General features: G+C 52.7%; 1 protein-coding gene across 1 annotated transcript in view; it reads left to right on the forward strand.

The window, feature by feature from the left end:
- Positions 1–14,172, forward strand: part of SART1 (spliceosome associated factor 1, recruiter of U4/U6.U5 tri-snRNP) — a 149,307-nt gene that overhangs the window by 5,491 nt on the left and 129,644 nt on the right. Inside the window, exons 2-5 of the mRNA XM_075326488.1 lie at positions 6,977–7,222; positions 7,519–7,573; positions 8,017–8,072; positions 8,161–8,287. Of these exons, the coding sequence (XP_075182603.1) occupies positions 6,979–7,222; positions 7,519–7,573; positions 8,017–8,072; positions 8,161–8,287 (482 nt within the window). The 5' untranslated portion in view covers positions 6,977–6,978. The remainder of the gene's footprint in view (positions 1–6,976; positions 7,223–7,518; positions 7,574–8,016; positions 8,073–8,160; positions 8,288–14,172) is intronic.

The following is a 14,172-nucleotide window of genomic DNA, read 5'->3' on the forward strand; positions in this document are numbered from 1 at the left end:
GTATAGCTTCTGCCTCCGGAGGCCACACAAAGTATTACACTCAAAAGTGTAACCCCTCCCCTCTGCCTATACACCCTCCCGTGCCTCACGGGCTCCTCCGTTTTATGCTTTGTGTGGAAGGAGGCACACATCCACTCATGCTTTCCCATTTTAGTCAGCAGCAGCTGCTGATTTTATCGGTTGGAAGAAAAGAGGGCCCCCACAGGGCCCCCGGCATGCTCCCTTCTCACCCCACTACGTCGGCGGTGCTGTTAAGGTTGAGGTACCCATTGCGGGTACAGAGGCTGGAGCCACATGTCGTATTTCCTTCACCATCCCTTGGGGGCTCTGGGAGAAGTGGGATCCTGAGCGGTCATCCAGGTACTGGGACCGTGCTCCCTCCGCAGCCCCAGTGTGGAATCTGCCGGACCGGAGTATTTTCTTTATCAGGGACCGGGCCCTGCATCTGTCAGGTACTCTGTGTCCCCATGGGGACGGTTCATGGAGCGCCTGGCACCCGGACGCTGCAAGGGCTGCTAGGCCGTGAAAGCCGGGGGACTTCCGCGCCGACCGCGCCTGTTTGTCGGCTGCGGTCATAAATTTAGTCCCCGGCTTCAGTTGCGGCCTACTTGCAAAATCTCGCCCCCGGACCTGTCTGTCAGGGTAGGGGCGGGACAGCCGACCGGATGCTGCCTGGGACACACAGCGGCTGCTGATCCGTGAAAGCCGGGGGACTTCCGCGCCGACCGCGCCTGCTTGTCGGCCGCGGTCATAAATTTAGTCCCCGGCTTCAGTTGCGGCCTACTGGCAAGACTCCCGCCCCCGGACCTGTCTGTCAGGGTAGGGGCGGGACAGCCGTCCTGACGTCGGCAGTGAGGGCCGGAGCATCCTGTATGCTTCCTCCCCCCTCTTTGATCACAATAGGGACCCCAGATTCCCGCACTTTTTCCTGGTGCCGCCCACCGCTCCACTCCCCCTCTGAGAGCTCCAGCAGCCATTTTTTTCAGACATTCTGCGCTGGAGAATCATCAGGAAAGAGCTCTTCACCGCTGGGAGACCTGGAGCAGGGAATCTGGAGGACACACACGCCGCTTTTTAGCGGTCGGTAAGCCACACCGGTCATCCGGTGCTGGTCCCCCTGGGTTGCCTGAATAGATACGTATTATATATCTTTATATATATATATAGATCTCTGTTCGGCCGGGCTGTATACTCTTCCCTTATACCCTCTGTGATCACTCTCCTGGGACACAACAGCATGTCGTCCACAAGGAGCAAGAGCGCTAAGGCACAGGGTTTCCTTGCGACCTGTACCTCTTGTGGGGCTATGTTGCCTGCGGGTTCCACCTACCCTCACTGTGAGCAATGCTCGACCCCTGTTACACTGACTCAGCCGGAGCCGGGACCACTTGTGGGCCCCTCGGCTCAGGTAGACCCCCATGCTACCACTGTCCAGGCGGCAGGGACAGAGTTTGCAGTGTTTGCTGAGAAGCTCTTTGAGTCACTTTCACAATCCATGGCTAAGTCTATGGACAAATGGTCTGCCAAGCTGCTAGAAGCCTTGCAGTCCAAACCGGTCCTTACACAGACCCAGGACACTGTTGGATCGGCGCCTCCAGGTCCCTCTCTGTCCACGCCGCAGCGCGCTCCCGGGGTGGGCTCTAGGTTTCACGTGGAGGACTCCTCCACGGTCCACAGCCCCAGACCAGCTAAGCGGGCCCGCTTGGAATCATCAGCTTCATCACGCTGCTCAGGTTCCCGGCTGGAGGACTCGCTGGAGGACGAGGCGGAGGTCGCAGCTCAGGGCTCTGACCATGACGTTGCCCTCAACCTTGATACACCTGAAGGGGACGCCTTAGTAAATGATCTTATCTCGTCCATCAACCAGGTGTTAGATCTATCTCCCCCGCCTCCACCTATAGAGGAGTCGGCTTCTCAGCAGGAGAAACACCAGTTTCGGTTCCCCAAACGTACACGGAGTGCGTCTTTCGACCACTCTAACTTCAAGGATGCTGTCCAGAAACCCAGAGCGGTTCCGGACAAGCGCTTTACTAAGCGCCTTGCTGACACACGTTACCCCTTCCTCTCTGACGTAGTTAAGGGTTGGGCTCAGTGTCCCAAGGTGGATCCTCCAGTCTCTAGATTGGCGGCTAGATCTGTGGTATCGGTTGCAGATGGCTCATCGCTAAAAGATGCCACTGACAGGCAGATAGAGCTCCTGGTGAAATCCATCTATGAAGCCACGGGCGCGTCCTTTGCCCCGGCTTTTGCAGCCGTGTGGGCACTCCAAGCTATCTCGGCTTGTCTAACCGAGATTAATGCGGTCACACGTACTTCTGCTCCGCAGGTTGCGTCTTTGACTTCTCAGGCGTCGGCGTTTTCTTCATACGCCATGAAGGCAGTCCTAGACTCTGCTAGCCGTACAGCGGTGGCATCCGCTAATTCTGTGGCAGTCCGCAGAGCCATGTGGCTGCGCGAATGGAAGGCAGACTAGACTTCCAAGAGATTCCTAACCGGTTTGCCGTTTTCTGGCGACCGATTGTTTGGAGAACGATTGGATGAGAGGGAAAAGACTCCTCCTTACCCCAGTCCAGACCGAAGCGACCTCAGCAACGTAAGATACAATCGAGGTTTCGGTCCTTTCGCCCCTCCGCCAAGTCCCAATCCTCTTCGTCCAATAGGCCGGAGAAAGGTCAGAGGAACTCCTACGCGTGGCGGTCTAAGTCACGCCCCCAAAAGGCTGCCGGAGGCACTGCCTCCAAGGCGGCCTCCTCATGACTCTTGGCATCCCCGAACCGCATCCTCGGTCGGTGGCAGGCTCTCCCGCTTTTGCGACACCTGGTGGCCACATGTTCAAGACCGATGGGTGAGAGACATTCTGTCTCACGGTTACAGGATAGAGTTCATCTCTCGTCCTCCAACTCGTTTCTTCACAACCCCCCCCCCCCCCCCGCTCTGGCCGACGCACTTCTTCAGGCAGTGGCCGCTCTGAAGACAGAAGGAGTTGTGATTCCCGTCCCCCCTCAGGAACAGGGGCGCGGCTTTTACTCCAACTTGTTCGTGGTGCCAATGAAGGATGGTTCATTCCGTTCCGTTCTGGACCTCAAACTGCTCAACAGACATGTGAGAACCAGACGGTTCAGGATGGAATCTCTCCGCTCGGTCATCGCTTCGATGTCACAGGGAGACTTTCTCGCATCGATCGACATCAAAGATGCTTATCTCCATGTGCCGATCGCACCCGAACATCAACGCTTCTTGCGTTTCGCCATAGGGGACGAACACCTTCAGTTCGTGGCATTGCCTTCGGCTTGGCGACAGCCCCACGGGTTTTCACCAAAGTCATGGCATCCGTTGTGGCGGTCCTACATGAGGCGCCTCATGCACTTCCTAGGGAAGATGGTGGCAGCGATGGAGGCAGTGCCCTTCGCGCAATTTCATCTACGCCCACTCCAATGGGACATTCTCCACAAGTGGGACAAGAGATCGACTTCCCTCGACAAGAATGTCTCTCTTTCCCTGGCAACCAAGACGTCTCTTCAGTGGTGGCTTCTTCCCACTTCTCTATCGCAGGGAAAATCCTTCCTGCCTCCAACCTGGGCTGTGGTCACCACGGACGCGAGCCTGTCAGGGTGGGGAGCAGTGTTTCTCCACCACAGGGCTCAGGGGACCTGGACTCCGAGGGAGTCTTCCCTTCAGATCAATGTTCTGGAGATAAGGGCAGTGTATCTAGCCCTATTGGCGTTCCATCAGTGGCTGGAGGGCAGGCAGATCCGTATCCAGTCGGACAACACCACTGCAGTCGCCTACATCAATCACCAGGGCGGCACTCGCAGTCGTCAAGCCTTCCAGGAAGTACGGCGAATTCTGCAGTGGGTGGAAGCCACAGCATCCACCATCTCCGCAGTTCACAGAGCTCTGGCGGCGGATGCATTAGTACAGGATTGGTCGCAGTTTCAACTGCCTTATGTGTTTCCTCTGGCGATGCTACCCAGAGTATTACGCAAGATCAGGTCCGACTGCCGCCGCGCCATTCTCGTCGCTCCAGACTGGCCAAGGCGGTCGTGGTACCCGGATCTGTGGCATCTCACGGTGGGTCAACCGTGGGCCCTTCCAGACCACACAGACTTGCTGTCACAAGGGCCGTTTTTCCATCTGAATTCTGCGGCCCTCAACCTGACTGTGTGGCCATTGAGTCCTGGCTCCTAGCATCGTCAGGGTTATCTCAGGATGTCATTGCCACTATGAGACAAGCCAGGAAACCGACGTCCGCCAAGATCTATTACAGGACTTGGCGGATATTCTTGTCCTGGCGCTTTGTGAATGGGTTTACTCCCTGGCCTTTTGCCTTACCCATTCTTCTTTCCTTCCTTCAATCTGGAATGGACAAAGGTTTGTCACTTGGCTCTCTCAAGGGACAAGTATCGGCGCTCTCAGTATTTTTTCAAAGGCGCCTGGCCAGGCTCCCGCAGGTCCGCACGTTCCTGCAAGGAGTATGCCACATAGTCCTACCTTACAAGCGCCCACTAGAGCCCCGGGACCTTTACAGGGTGTTAACGGCTCTTCAGAAACCACCTTTCGAGCCGCTGCGAGATGTCTCCTTATCACGTCTTTCGCAGAAGGTTGCATTTCTAGTGGCAGTTACATCACTCCGAAGAGTGTCGGATCTTGCAGCGCTGTCATGCAAAGCCCCCTTCCTGGTTTTTCACCAGGATAAGGTGGTTCTGCGTCCTGTTCCGGAATTTCTCCCTAAGGTGGTATCTCCTTTTCATCCAATCAGGATAATAATAATAATTAATAATAATTTTATTCATTTATATAGCGCTATTAATTCCACAGCGCTTTACATACATTGGCAACACTGTCCCCATTGGGGCTCACAATCTAGGTTCCCTATCTGTATGTCTTTGGAGTGTGGGAGGAAACCGGAGTACCCGGAGGAAACCCACGCAAACACGGGGAGAACATACAAACTCCTTGCAGATAGTGTCCTTGGTGGGATTTGAACCCAGGACCCCAGCGCTGCAAGACTGCAGTGCTAACCACTGAGCCACCGTGCCGCCCCGTAAGGATATCACCTTACCTTCTTTTTGCCCTAATCCAATTCACCGATGTGAAAAAGATTTGCACTCATTAGATCTAGTGAGAGCATTCCGGTACTACGTGTCTCGCACAGCGCCCCTGCGCCGTTCAGATGCACTCTTTGTACTTGTCGCCGGTCAGCGTAAGGGTTCGCAGGCTTCCAAGTCAACCTTGGCTCGGTGGATCAAGGAACCGATTCTTGAAACTTACCGTTCTTCGGGGCTTCCGCTTCCTTCGGGGCTGAAAGCCCATTCTACCAGAGCCGTGGGTGCGTCCTGGGCATTGCGGCACCGGGCGACGGCTCAGCAGCTGTGTCAGGCAGCTACCTGGTCTAGCCTGCACACTTTCACGAAACATTATCAGGTGCATACCTATGCTTCGGCAGATGCCAGTCTAGGTAGGCGAGTCCTTCAGGCGGCGGTTGCCCACCTGTAAGAGGGGGCCGTTTCGGCTCTTTTTATTGAGGTATTCTTTTACCCACCCAGTGACTGCTTTTGGACGTCCCAATTGTCTGGGTCTCCCAATGGAGCGACAAAGAAGAAGGGAATTTTGTTTACTTACCGTAAATTCCTTTTCTTCTAGCTCCAATTGGGAGACCCAGCACCCGCCCCTGTTCCCTTCGGGCTGGTTGTTCAATTGTTTCTTTGGTTTCAGTTCTCCGAACATCCTTCGGATTGAATTTACCTTAGACCAATTTATAAGTTTCCTCCTTCCTGCTCTTGCACCAAAACTGAGGAGCCCGTGATGCACGGGGGGTGTATAGGCAGAGGGGAGGGGTTACACTTTTGAGTGCAATACTTTGTGTGGCCTCCGGAGGCAGAAGCTATACACCCAATTGTCTGGGTCTCCCAATTGGAGCTAGAAGAAAAGGAATTTACGGTAAGTAAACAAAATTCCCTTCTTTTCCACCCATTATATGGGGGGTTGACCGTCATCAACATTTTAATAAGCTTTTATGACATTTGGATGTTCACCCTTGTAGTGTGCTTAACAAAGTTTTGTATTGTGTTGCACTTTAAAAAATCTTGTCCTCTCTTCTATGACTTGTTATTGAGTTTGTGCTTGGTGTGGGGATCCAGCAGAACCTGGACCCACCCTTTATCCTGTATGGTGCTGTGGAGTTTATTTTTCTCCTTACGTGTGTGTGTGTGTGTGTGTGTATGTATCTCCGGGATTGGCATCTGCACTGTCGTATTTACAATCACAAAATTTTGCACACTCACACGTCTGGACCCCGAGAGCGTCATAGGCTATGTTGTGAGGTGAAATTTTAACCCTGCGCGTTCCAATTTACCATTCAATTTTGCCCCTATCTACATAATGGGCTAAAAGTGAAACGAAAAGTGTATCCGCACCGTCGCATTTACAATCACAAAATTTTTCACAAACACATCATGTGACCCAGGGACCGTCATAGACTGTTTTGACCAGAAAATTTAACCCTGCACTTTACCGTTAGTCTCCCTCCAAAAATCCTGCATCCATTAGAGTCAATGGAGCTGGAAGCCACAGGTTATTATAAGCAGCTCTGATTGGTTGCTATAGGAATGAATGACATTTATAGTATAACTAGCTTATGTGGGAGGTTACATGATGTCAGTGGGGAGACGGACAGACAGACAAACAAAGAGACAGAGACAGGCGGGGAAGGATACAGGCGGATAGGGATAGAGAGAGACACACAGAAACAGATGGAAAGAGACAGACGGATAGGGATAGAGAGAGACAGACAGGGAAAGAGACAGACAGACAGAGACAGTTACTATCTCAGGCAACACCCGGGTACTACAGCTAGTCTCCATATAAGTCTGAAGCTGCTCTGTTGTATTGGATCCTTGTGAAGTGAATGTTATTAGCACCTACAGGATACAAAGTTCAGGTATAAACATGATGTTGTGTTTTCTGTCTTTTATAGCGATGGGTTCCTCCAAGAAACATAAGGAGAAAGAGCGAGATCGCGATGTGTCGTATGGAGCTGGTGGAAGTGAAGATCGCCACAGAGAACATAAGAAGCACAAGCACAAGGAGCGAGAGCGAGAGAGAAGGAAAAGGTCCAGAGACCGGGAGAAGCCTCGGGACAGGGATGGACGAGCCAGGACCAGTAAAGATGCAGAGTCCCGCAAGATAAAAAAGGAGAAAATGGACCCTGATTACGAGCAAGGTGAGTGCTGTGACGTCTGCTGCGTCATATGTATTTTTCAGTGGCGCCTCTTCTTAGATTGCATCCACATTTCTAGTTAACTGAGTAATTTAATTCTTTTGTATAAATATATTGGTAAAGGCGAAATTTCAAAGTTTGTCCCTACAGAAAAAAAAAGAAAGGGAGGCAAAAACAAATGACCCAGTCTTGTAGGATTTACTCTCCTGCAATGTGTTGTGTGAAAACGTTCAGTCATTCTTGCACTAGGCTTTATTAATAAATCAAAAAATGACTACCTCTAATTTTATAATGTACAGGTGCCGGTCCAAAGTCTTCAGGCGGGGATTCATCATTGAGCATTGAAGAAACAAAGTAAGTTTACATTTCTATGTTTTATGCATTTATGAGCTTTACTGCACAACATCTCAAATGATAGGCTTGTATATTGAAATATATTTAAAGGGAACCTGTCACCATTTTTTCGGCCTATAAGCTGCGGCCACCACCAGTGGGCTCTTATATACAGCATTCTAACATGCTATATATAAGAGCCCAGGCCGCTGTGTAGAACATAAAAAAACACTTTATAATACTCACCTCGGTTGCTCCGGTGCACAACGGTCAGATGGGTGTCTCCGTTCTCTGGTACCGGCGCCTCCACTTTTGGCCATCTTGGTCTTCCTTATTCTGAAGCCACAGTGCATGACGCGTTCGACGTCATACACACGTGCCGGCATTGACTTCCCGCGTAGGCAGAACATTGTTATCATGACGCAGTGTGAATGTCCACATTTCTTTTTTTTTTTCTATTCTAGTAAACTTCGAGCTAAACTTGGATTAAAACCACTGGAGCTGAATACCGCTAAAACAGGTAGATACATTTTCTGTCACCTACTTTTGTTAACTTCTTTGTTATTTACTCAGCTTACCGTTAACCTATTTTTTTTTTTTTTTTGCAGAGAGTGGCACTAAAGAAGATCCAGTTGCAGCCGCTGTCATTAATCCACTAATACTAAGGCAACAACAGGAGCTCAGAGAAAAACTCGCAGCCGCTAAGGAGAAGAGAATGCTAAACCAGAAACTAGGGTGAGAAATCAGTACTTGACAGACTTGAAAATTTACAGCGGTCTTTTATCTGTTGTGAACATTTTCACTATATAGGAGACAATGACATTGAAGAATGCAAAAAATCCTTTCTTTGTCGCTCTATTGGGAGACCCAGACAATTGGGTGTATAGCTACTGCCTCCGGAGGCCACACAAAGTATTACACTTAAAAGTGTAAGGCCCCTCCCCTACTGCCTATACACCCCCCGTGGGATCACGGGCTCCTCAGTTTTCATGCTTTGTGCGAAGGAGGCTAACATCCACGCATAGCTCCACTGTTTAGTCAGCAGCAGCTGCTGACTTTGTCGGATGGAAGAAAAGAGGGCCCATACTAGGGCCCCCAGCATGCTCCCTTCTCACCCCACTTTTGTTGGCGGTGTTTGTTAAGGTTGAGGTACCCATTGCGGGTACGGAGGCTGGAGCCGACATGCTGCTTTCCTTCCCCATCCCCTTAGGGCTCTGGGTGAAGTGGGATCCTATCGGTCTCCAAGCACAGGAGACCGTGCTCCGTCCACAGCCCCTGGGAATCTGCTGGACGTGGAGATGAGTATCGTCAGGGACAGGGCCCTGCTACATTAAGGTACTCTGGGTCCCCGTACAGATCGCGCACACACACCAGCATTGCTGGGTGTGTTAGTGCGCCGGGGACAGCAGCGCGGCGCGCTGGTGCTTTACTCACTGCAGCTTTGCTGAGTGAGTTTCTGTATTAGGAACTGCCGCGCCGGCCGCTGCTGGCGGTTTTTTACACTGCGGTGCGGCTGGGACTTGTGGTGCGCCGGGGACTTCCGCGCTGGCCGTGCTTATACGACGGCCGCGCTTATAAATCGAGTCCCCGGCTTTTGCGGCCTAGTTCCGTTTCGTTCCCGCCCCCAGGCCTGCCAGTCAGGGGAAGGGCGGGACGCTGTACAGGTCGGCAGCACTGAGGGCTGGAGCATGCTTTGCATACTCCACCCCCCTCACTCTGCACAGTGGGGCACCAGTTCCCGCACTTTTCTGGGTCACGCCCACGGCTCCCTCCTCTCCCCAGGACGCTGGCAGCCATTCCTCTCAGCTCTGCTAACGCTGGAGAGGAGAGACAAGCTCAAAGAGACCCAGGCAGGAATTCTGGTGCCCACACAAACGCTTTGCGCAGGCGGTAAGCAGCACCTGTGGTGCTGGCCCCACTAGTGCAGAAGTGTATTTATAGTTTATATGATTATAGTCTATACTTTACACTGTAGGGTGCACTGTTGATTTGTGGCTATTTACCCTCCTGTATTGCTCAGAGGAGACAACAGCATGTCGTCCACAAATAGCAAGGGTGCCATGGCACAGACTTACTATACTGCTTAGCATACTCCAACCCCCCTCACTAGGCACAGTGGGACGCTAGTTTCCTGCACTTTGTCTGGGGCACGCCCACGGCCCGCCCCTCTTCACAGGACGCCGGCAGCCATTCCTGTTTGCAGTCTGAGTGGAGAAGGGACACGAGCTCTGGGAGACCCAGGCACGGGATTCTGGCGGTCACACACCCGCTTTTCAGCGGGCGGTAAGCAGCCCTCGAGGGCTCACCCCACTAGTGCCGCAGTGTTCATTTGTACTTTATGCTTGTATGCTATACATTGCATTGTACGGTCGCTATTCTTGGCTATATACCCTCCTAGATTGCTAGACAACAGTATGTCGTCCGCAAAAAGCAAAGGGGCCAAGACACAGGCTTTCTATGCTACTTGTACCGCATGTAAGGCTGTTCTACCGGCAGGTGCCACTGACCCCCATTGTGTGCAATGTTCGGCCCCTGTAGCACTTGCTCAGCCGGGACCTCTGCTAGAGGTGGCCCAAGGAGAACCACCTGTGAACACTGTCCAGGTGGCAGGGACGGAGTTTGCAGTTTTTGCTGATAAACTGTCGGTGACTATGTCTAAAATCCTTGAGACTTTGCAGTCCAGACCGGTAACTCAGACCATGGGCACTGTTGATTCAATGCTCCCTGGTTCCCCTCTTTTGGAACACATCCGTGCTCCGGGGGGGTCCCATGCATCCCGGGGTGATGGCTCTGACACGGACGACAGTCCCAGACAGCCTAAGCGAGCTCGCTATGAGCGACCCTCGACTTCATCACACTGGTCAGGGTCCCAGCAGGAAGGCTCTCTGTTTGATGAGACAGAGGTTGCTGATCAGGATTCTGATCCTGAGACCGCTCTCAATCTGGATACACCTGATGGGGACGCAATGGTGAATGATCTCATAGCGTCCATCAATAAAATGTTGGATATTTCTCCCACAGCTCCTCCAGCGGAGGAGTCAGCTTCACAGCAGGAGAAATTCCATTTCAGGTATCCTAAGCGTAAATTGAGTACTTTTCTGGACCACTCTGACTTTAGAGAGTCAGTCCAGAAACACCACGCTTATCCAGATAAGCGTTTCTCCAAACGTCTTAAGGATACACGTTATCCCTTTCTTTTTCGCTCCTAATTGGGAGACCCAGACAATTGGGTGTATAGCTACTGCCTCCGGAGGCCGCACAAAGTACTACACTTAAAAGTGTAAGGCCCCTCCCCTTCTGGCTATACACCCCCCCCCGTGGGAGCACGGGTCCTTCAGTTTTTTGCTTTGTGCGAAGGAGGTCAGACACGCACGCATAGCTCCACTGTTTAGTCAGCAGCAGCTGCTGACTATGTCGGATGGAAGAAAAGAGGACCCATACAAGGGCCCCCAGCATGCTCCCTTCTCACCCCACTTTCTGTCGGTGGTGCTTGTTAAGGTTGAGTTACCCATTGCGGGTACGGAGGCTGGAGCCCACATGCTGATTCCTTCCCCATCCCCATTAGGGCTCTGGGTGAAGTGGGATTTTACCGGTCTCCAGGCACAGAGACCGTGCTCCATCCGCAGCCTGGAGAAGCCGCTGGATTTGGAGCTGAGTATCGTCAGGGACATGGCCCTGCTCCGTCAAGGTACTCTGTGTCCCCGTGCATACGCGCGCACACCGCAGCATTGCTGGGTGTGTTAGTGCGCCGGGGACAACAGCGCTGCTGCGCTTGTGCCATTTCCTCACTTCAGCTTAGCTGAGTGGGTAGACTCGGGGAGAACGGTCGCGCCGGCCGCTGGGACTGCGACGCGGCTGGGACTTGTGGTGCGCCGGGGACTTCCGCGCTGGCCGTGCATATATCACGGCCGCGCTTATTACTACAGTCCCCGGCTTTTGCGGCCTAGTTCGTTTGTTCCCGCCTCCGCACCTGCCAGTCAGGAGGAGGGCGGGACGCTGTACAGAGCATCAGCGCTGAGGGCTGGAGTCTTTTTTACATACTCCAGCCCTCACACCAGGCACAGTAGGACGCAGTTTCCCGCTCTTTGTTTGTGGCACGCCCACGGTCCGCCCCTCTTCACAGAACGCCGGCAGCCATTCCTGCCTGCACGCTGAGCTGCAGAGGGGAGACGGGGAGACCCAGACACGGGATTCTACGGCCTCATACCCGCTGTTCAGCGGGCGGTAAGCAGCCCTCAAGGGCTCACCCCCACTTGTGCCGTTTGTATACTGAGTATTTTGTGTTTGCAAATACTTTGTACTGTACGGTCGCTGGTGATTCTCGGCTATATACCCTCCTAGATTACAAGGAGGCAACAGCATGTCGTCCGCTAAACGCAAGGGTGCCAAGGCACAGACATTAAATGCTGCCTGTACCGCATGTGCGGCTGCTCTACCGGCAGGTTCCACTGACCCCCATTGTGTGCAGTGCTCGGCCCCTGTGCAACTTGCACAGCCGGGGCCTCTGCTGGACGTGACCCAGGGTGTACCACCTGTGAATGCTGTCCAGGTGACAGGAACGGAGTTTGCAGCTTTTGCTGACAGATTGTCTATGACCATGTCAAAGATTCTTGAAACATTGCAGTCTAGACCAGTAACTCAGACCATGGACACTGTGGCATCATTGCTCCCTGGTCCCCCTCAGCTGGAACACTTCCAAGCTCCGGGGGTGTCACATGCACCCCAGGGTGACGATTCTGACTCGGACAACAGTCCCAGACAACCTAAGCGGGCTCGTTATGAGGGGCCCTCAACTTCGTCTCACTGGTCAGGTTCCCAGCGGGACGAATCTATGGGTGATGAGGCGGATGTAACTGATCAAGATTCTGATCCTGGGTCCGCCCTCAATCTGGATACTCCTGATGGTGACGCCATAGTGAATGATCTTATAGCGTCCATCAATAGGATGTTAGATATTTCTCCGCCAGCTCCTACTGAGGAGGAGGCAGCTTCACAGCAGGAGAAATTCCATTTCAGATATCCCAAGCGTAAATTAAGCACTTTTCTGGACCACGCTGACTTTAGAGATGCAATCCAGAAACACCACGCTTATCCTGAGAAGCGGTTCTCTAAACGGCTTAAAGATACACGCTATCCTTTTCCCCCTGACGTGGTCAAGGGTTGGACCCAGTGTCCCAAGGTGGACCCTCCAATCTCCAGGCTTGCAGCTAGATCCTTAGTTGCAGTAGAGGATGGAGCGGCACTTAAAGATGCCACTGACAGGCAGATGGAGCTCTGGCTGAAATCCATCTATGAAGCTATTGGAGCGTCGTTGGCGCCAGCTTTCGCAGCCGTATGGGCACTCCAAGCTATTTCAGCTGGGCTTATACAAGTCGACTCGGTCACACGTACATCTGCCCCGCAGGTGGCACCATTGACCTCTCAAATGTCTGCATTCGCGTCTTACGCGATTAATGCTGTCCTGGACTCTACGAGCCGTACGGCGGTGGCGTCAGCCAACTCCGTGGTTTTGCGCAGGGCCCTGTGGTTGAGAGAATGGAAAGCAGATTCTGCTTCCAAGAAGTGCTTAACCAGTTTGCCCTTTTCTCGTGACCGATTGTTTGGGGAGCGTTTGGATGAAATCATTAAACACTCCAAGGGTAAGGACTCATCCTTACCTCAACACAGACAAAACAAGCCCCAACAAAGGAGGGGTCAGTCTGGTTTTCGGTCCTTTCGAGGCTCAGGCAGGTCCCAATTCTCCTCGTCCAAAAGGACTCAAAAGGATCAGAGAGGTTCAGATTCTTGGCGGACGCAGTCACGCCCAAAAAAGACAGCAGGAAGAACTGTTACCAAGACGGCTTCCTCATGACTCTCAGCCTCCTCTCTCCGCATCCTCGGTCGGTGGCAGGCTCTCCCGCTTTGGCGGCATTTGGCTGTCACAGGTCAAAGACCGTTGGGTGAGGGACATTCTGTCTCACTGGTACAGGATAGAGTTCAGCTCTCGTCCTCCAACTCGTTTCTTCAGAACTTCCCCACCGCCAGACCGAGCCGATGCTCTGCTGCAGGCGGTGGCCGCTCTAAAGGCGGAAGGAGTGGTGACTTCCGTTCCTCTTCAGGAACAAGGTCACGGTTTTTACTCCAACCTGTTTGTGGTGCCAAAGAAGGACGGGTCCTTTCGGCCCGTCCTGGATCTAAAGTTGCTCAACAAACACGTAAAAACCAGGAGGTTCCGGATGGAATCTCTCCGCTCCGTCATAGCCTCAATGTCTCAAGGAGATTTCTTAGCATCAATAGACATCAAGGATGCTTATCTTCACGTGCCGATTGCGCCAGAGCATCAGCGTTTTCTACGCTTCATTCTAGAAAGCGAACACCTGCAGTTCGTAGCGTTACCTTTCGGGCTGGCAACAGCCCCTCGGGTCTTCACCAAGGTCATGGCAGCAGTAGTAGCTGTCCTGCACTCGCAGGGTCACTCCGTGATCCCGTATTTGGACGATCTACTTATAAAGGCACCCTCTCAAGAGGCATGCCAACACAGTCTGAACGTGGCACTGAAGACTCTCCAGAGTTTCGGGTGGATTATCAACTTTTCAAAGTCAAATCTAACCCCGACCCAATCACTAACATATCTTGGCATG

This window comes from Anomaloglossus baeobatrachus, chromosome 10 (genome assembly GCF_048569485.1).
Source record: "Anomaloglossus baeobatrachus isolate aAnoBae1 chromosome 10, aAnoBae1.hap1, whole genome shotgun sequence".
Classification (NCBI taxonomy): Eukaryota; Metazoa; Chordata; class Amphibia; order Anura; family Aromobatidae; genus Anomaloglossus; species Anomaloglossus baeobatrachus.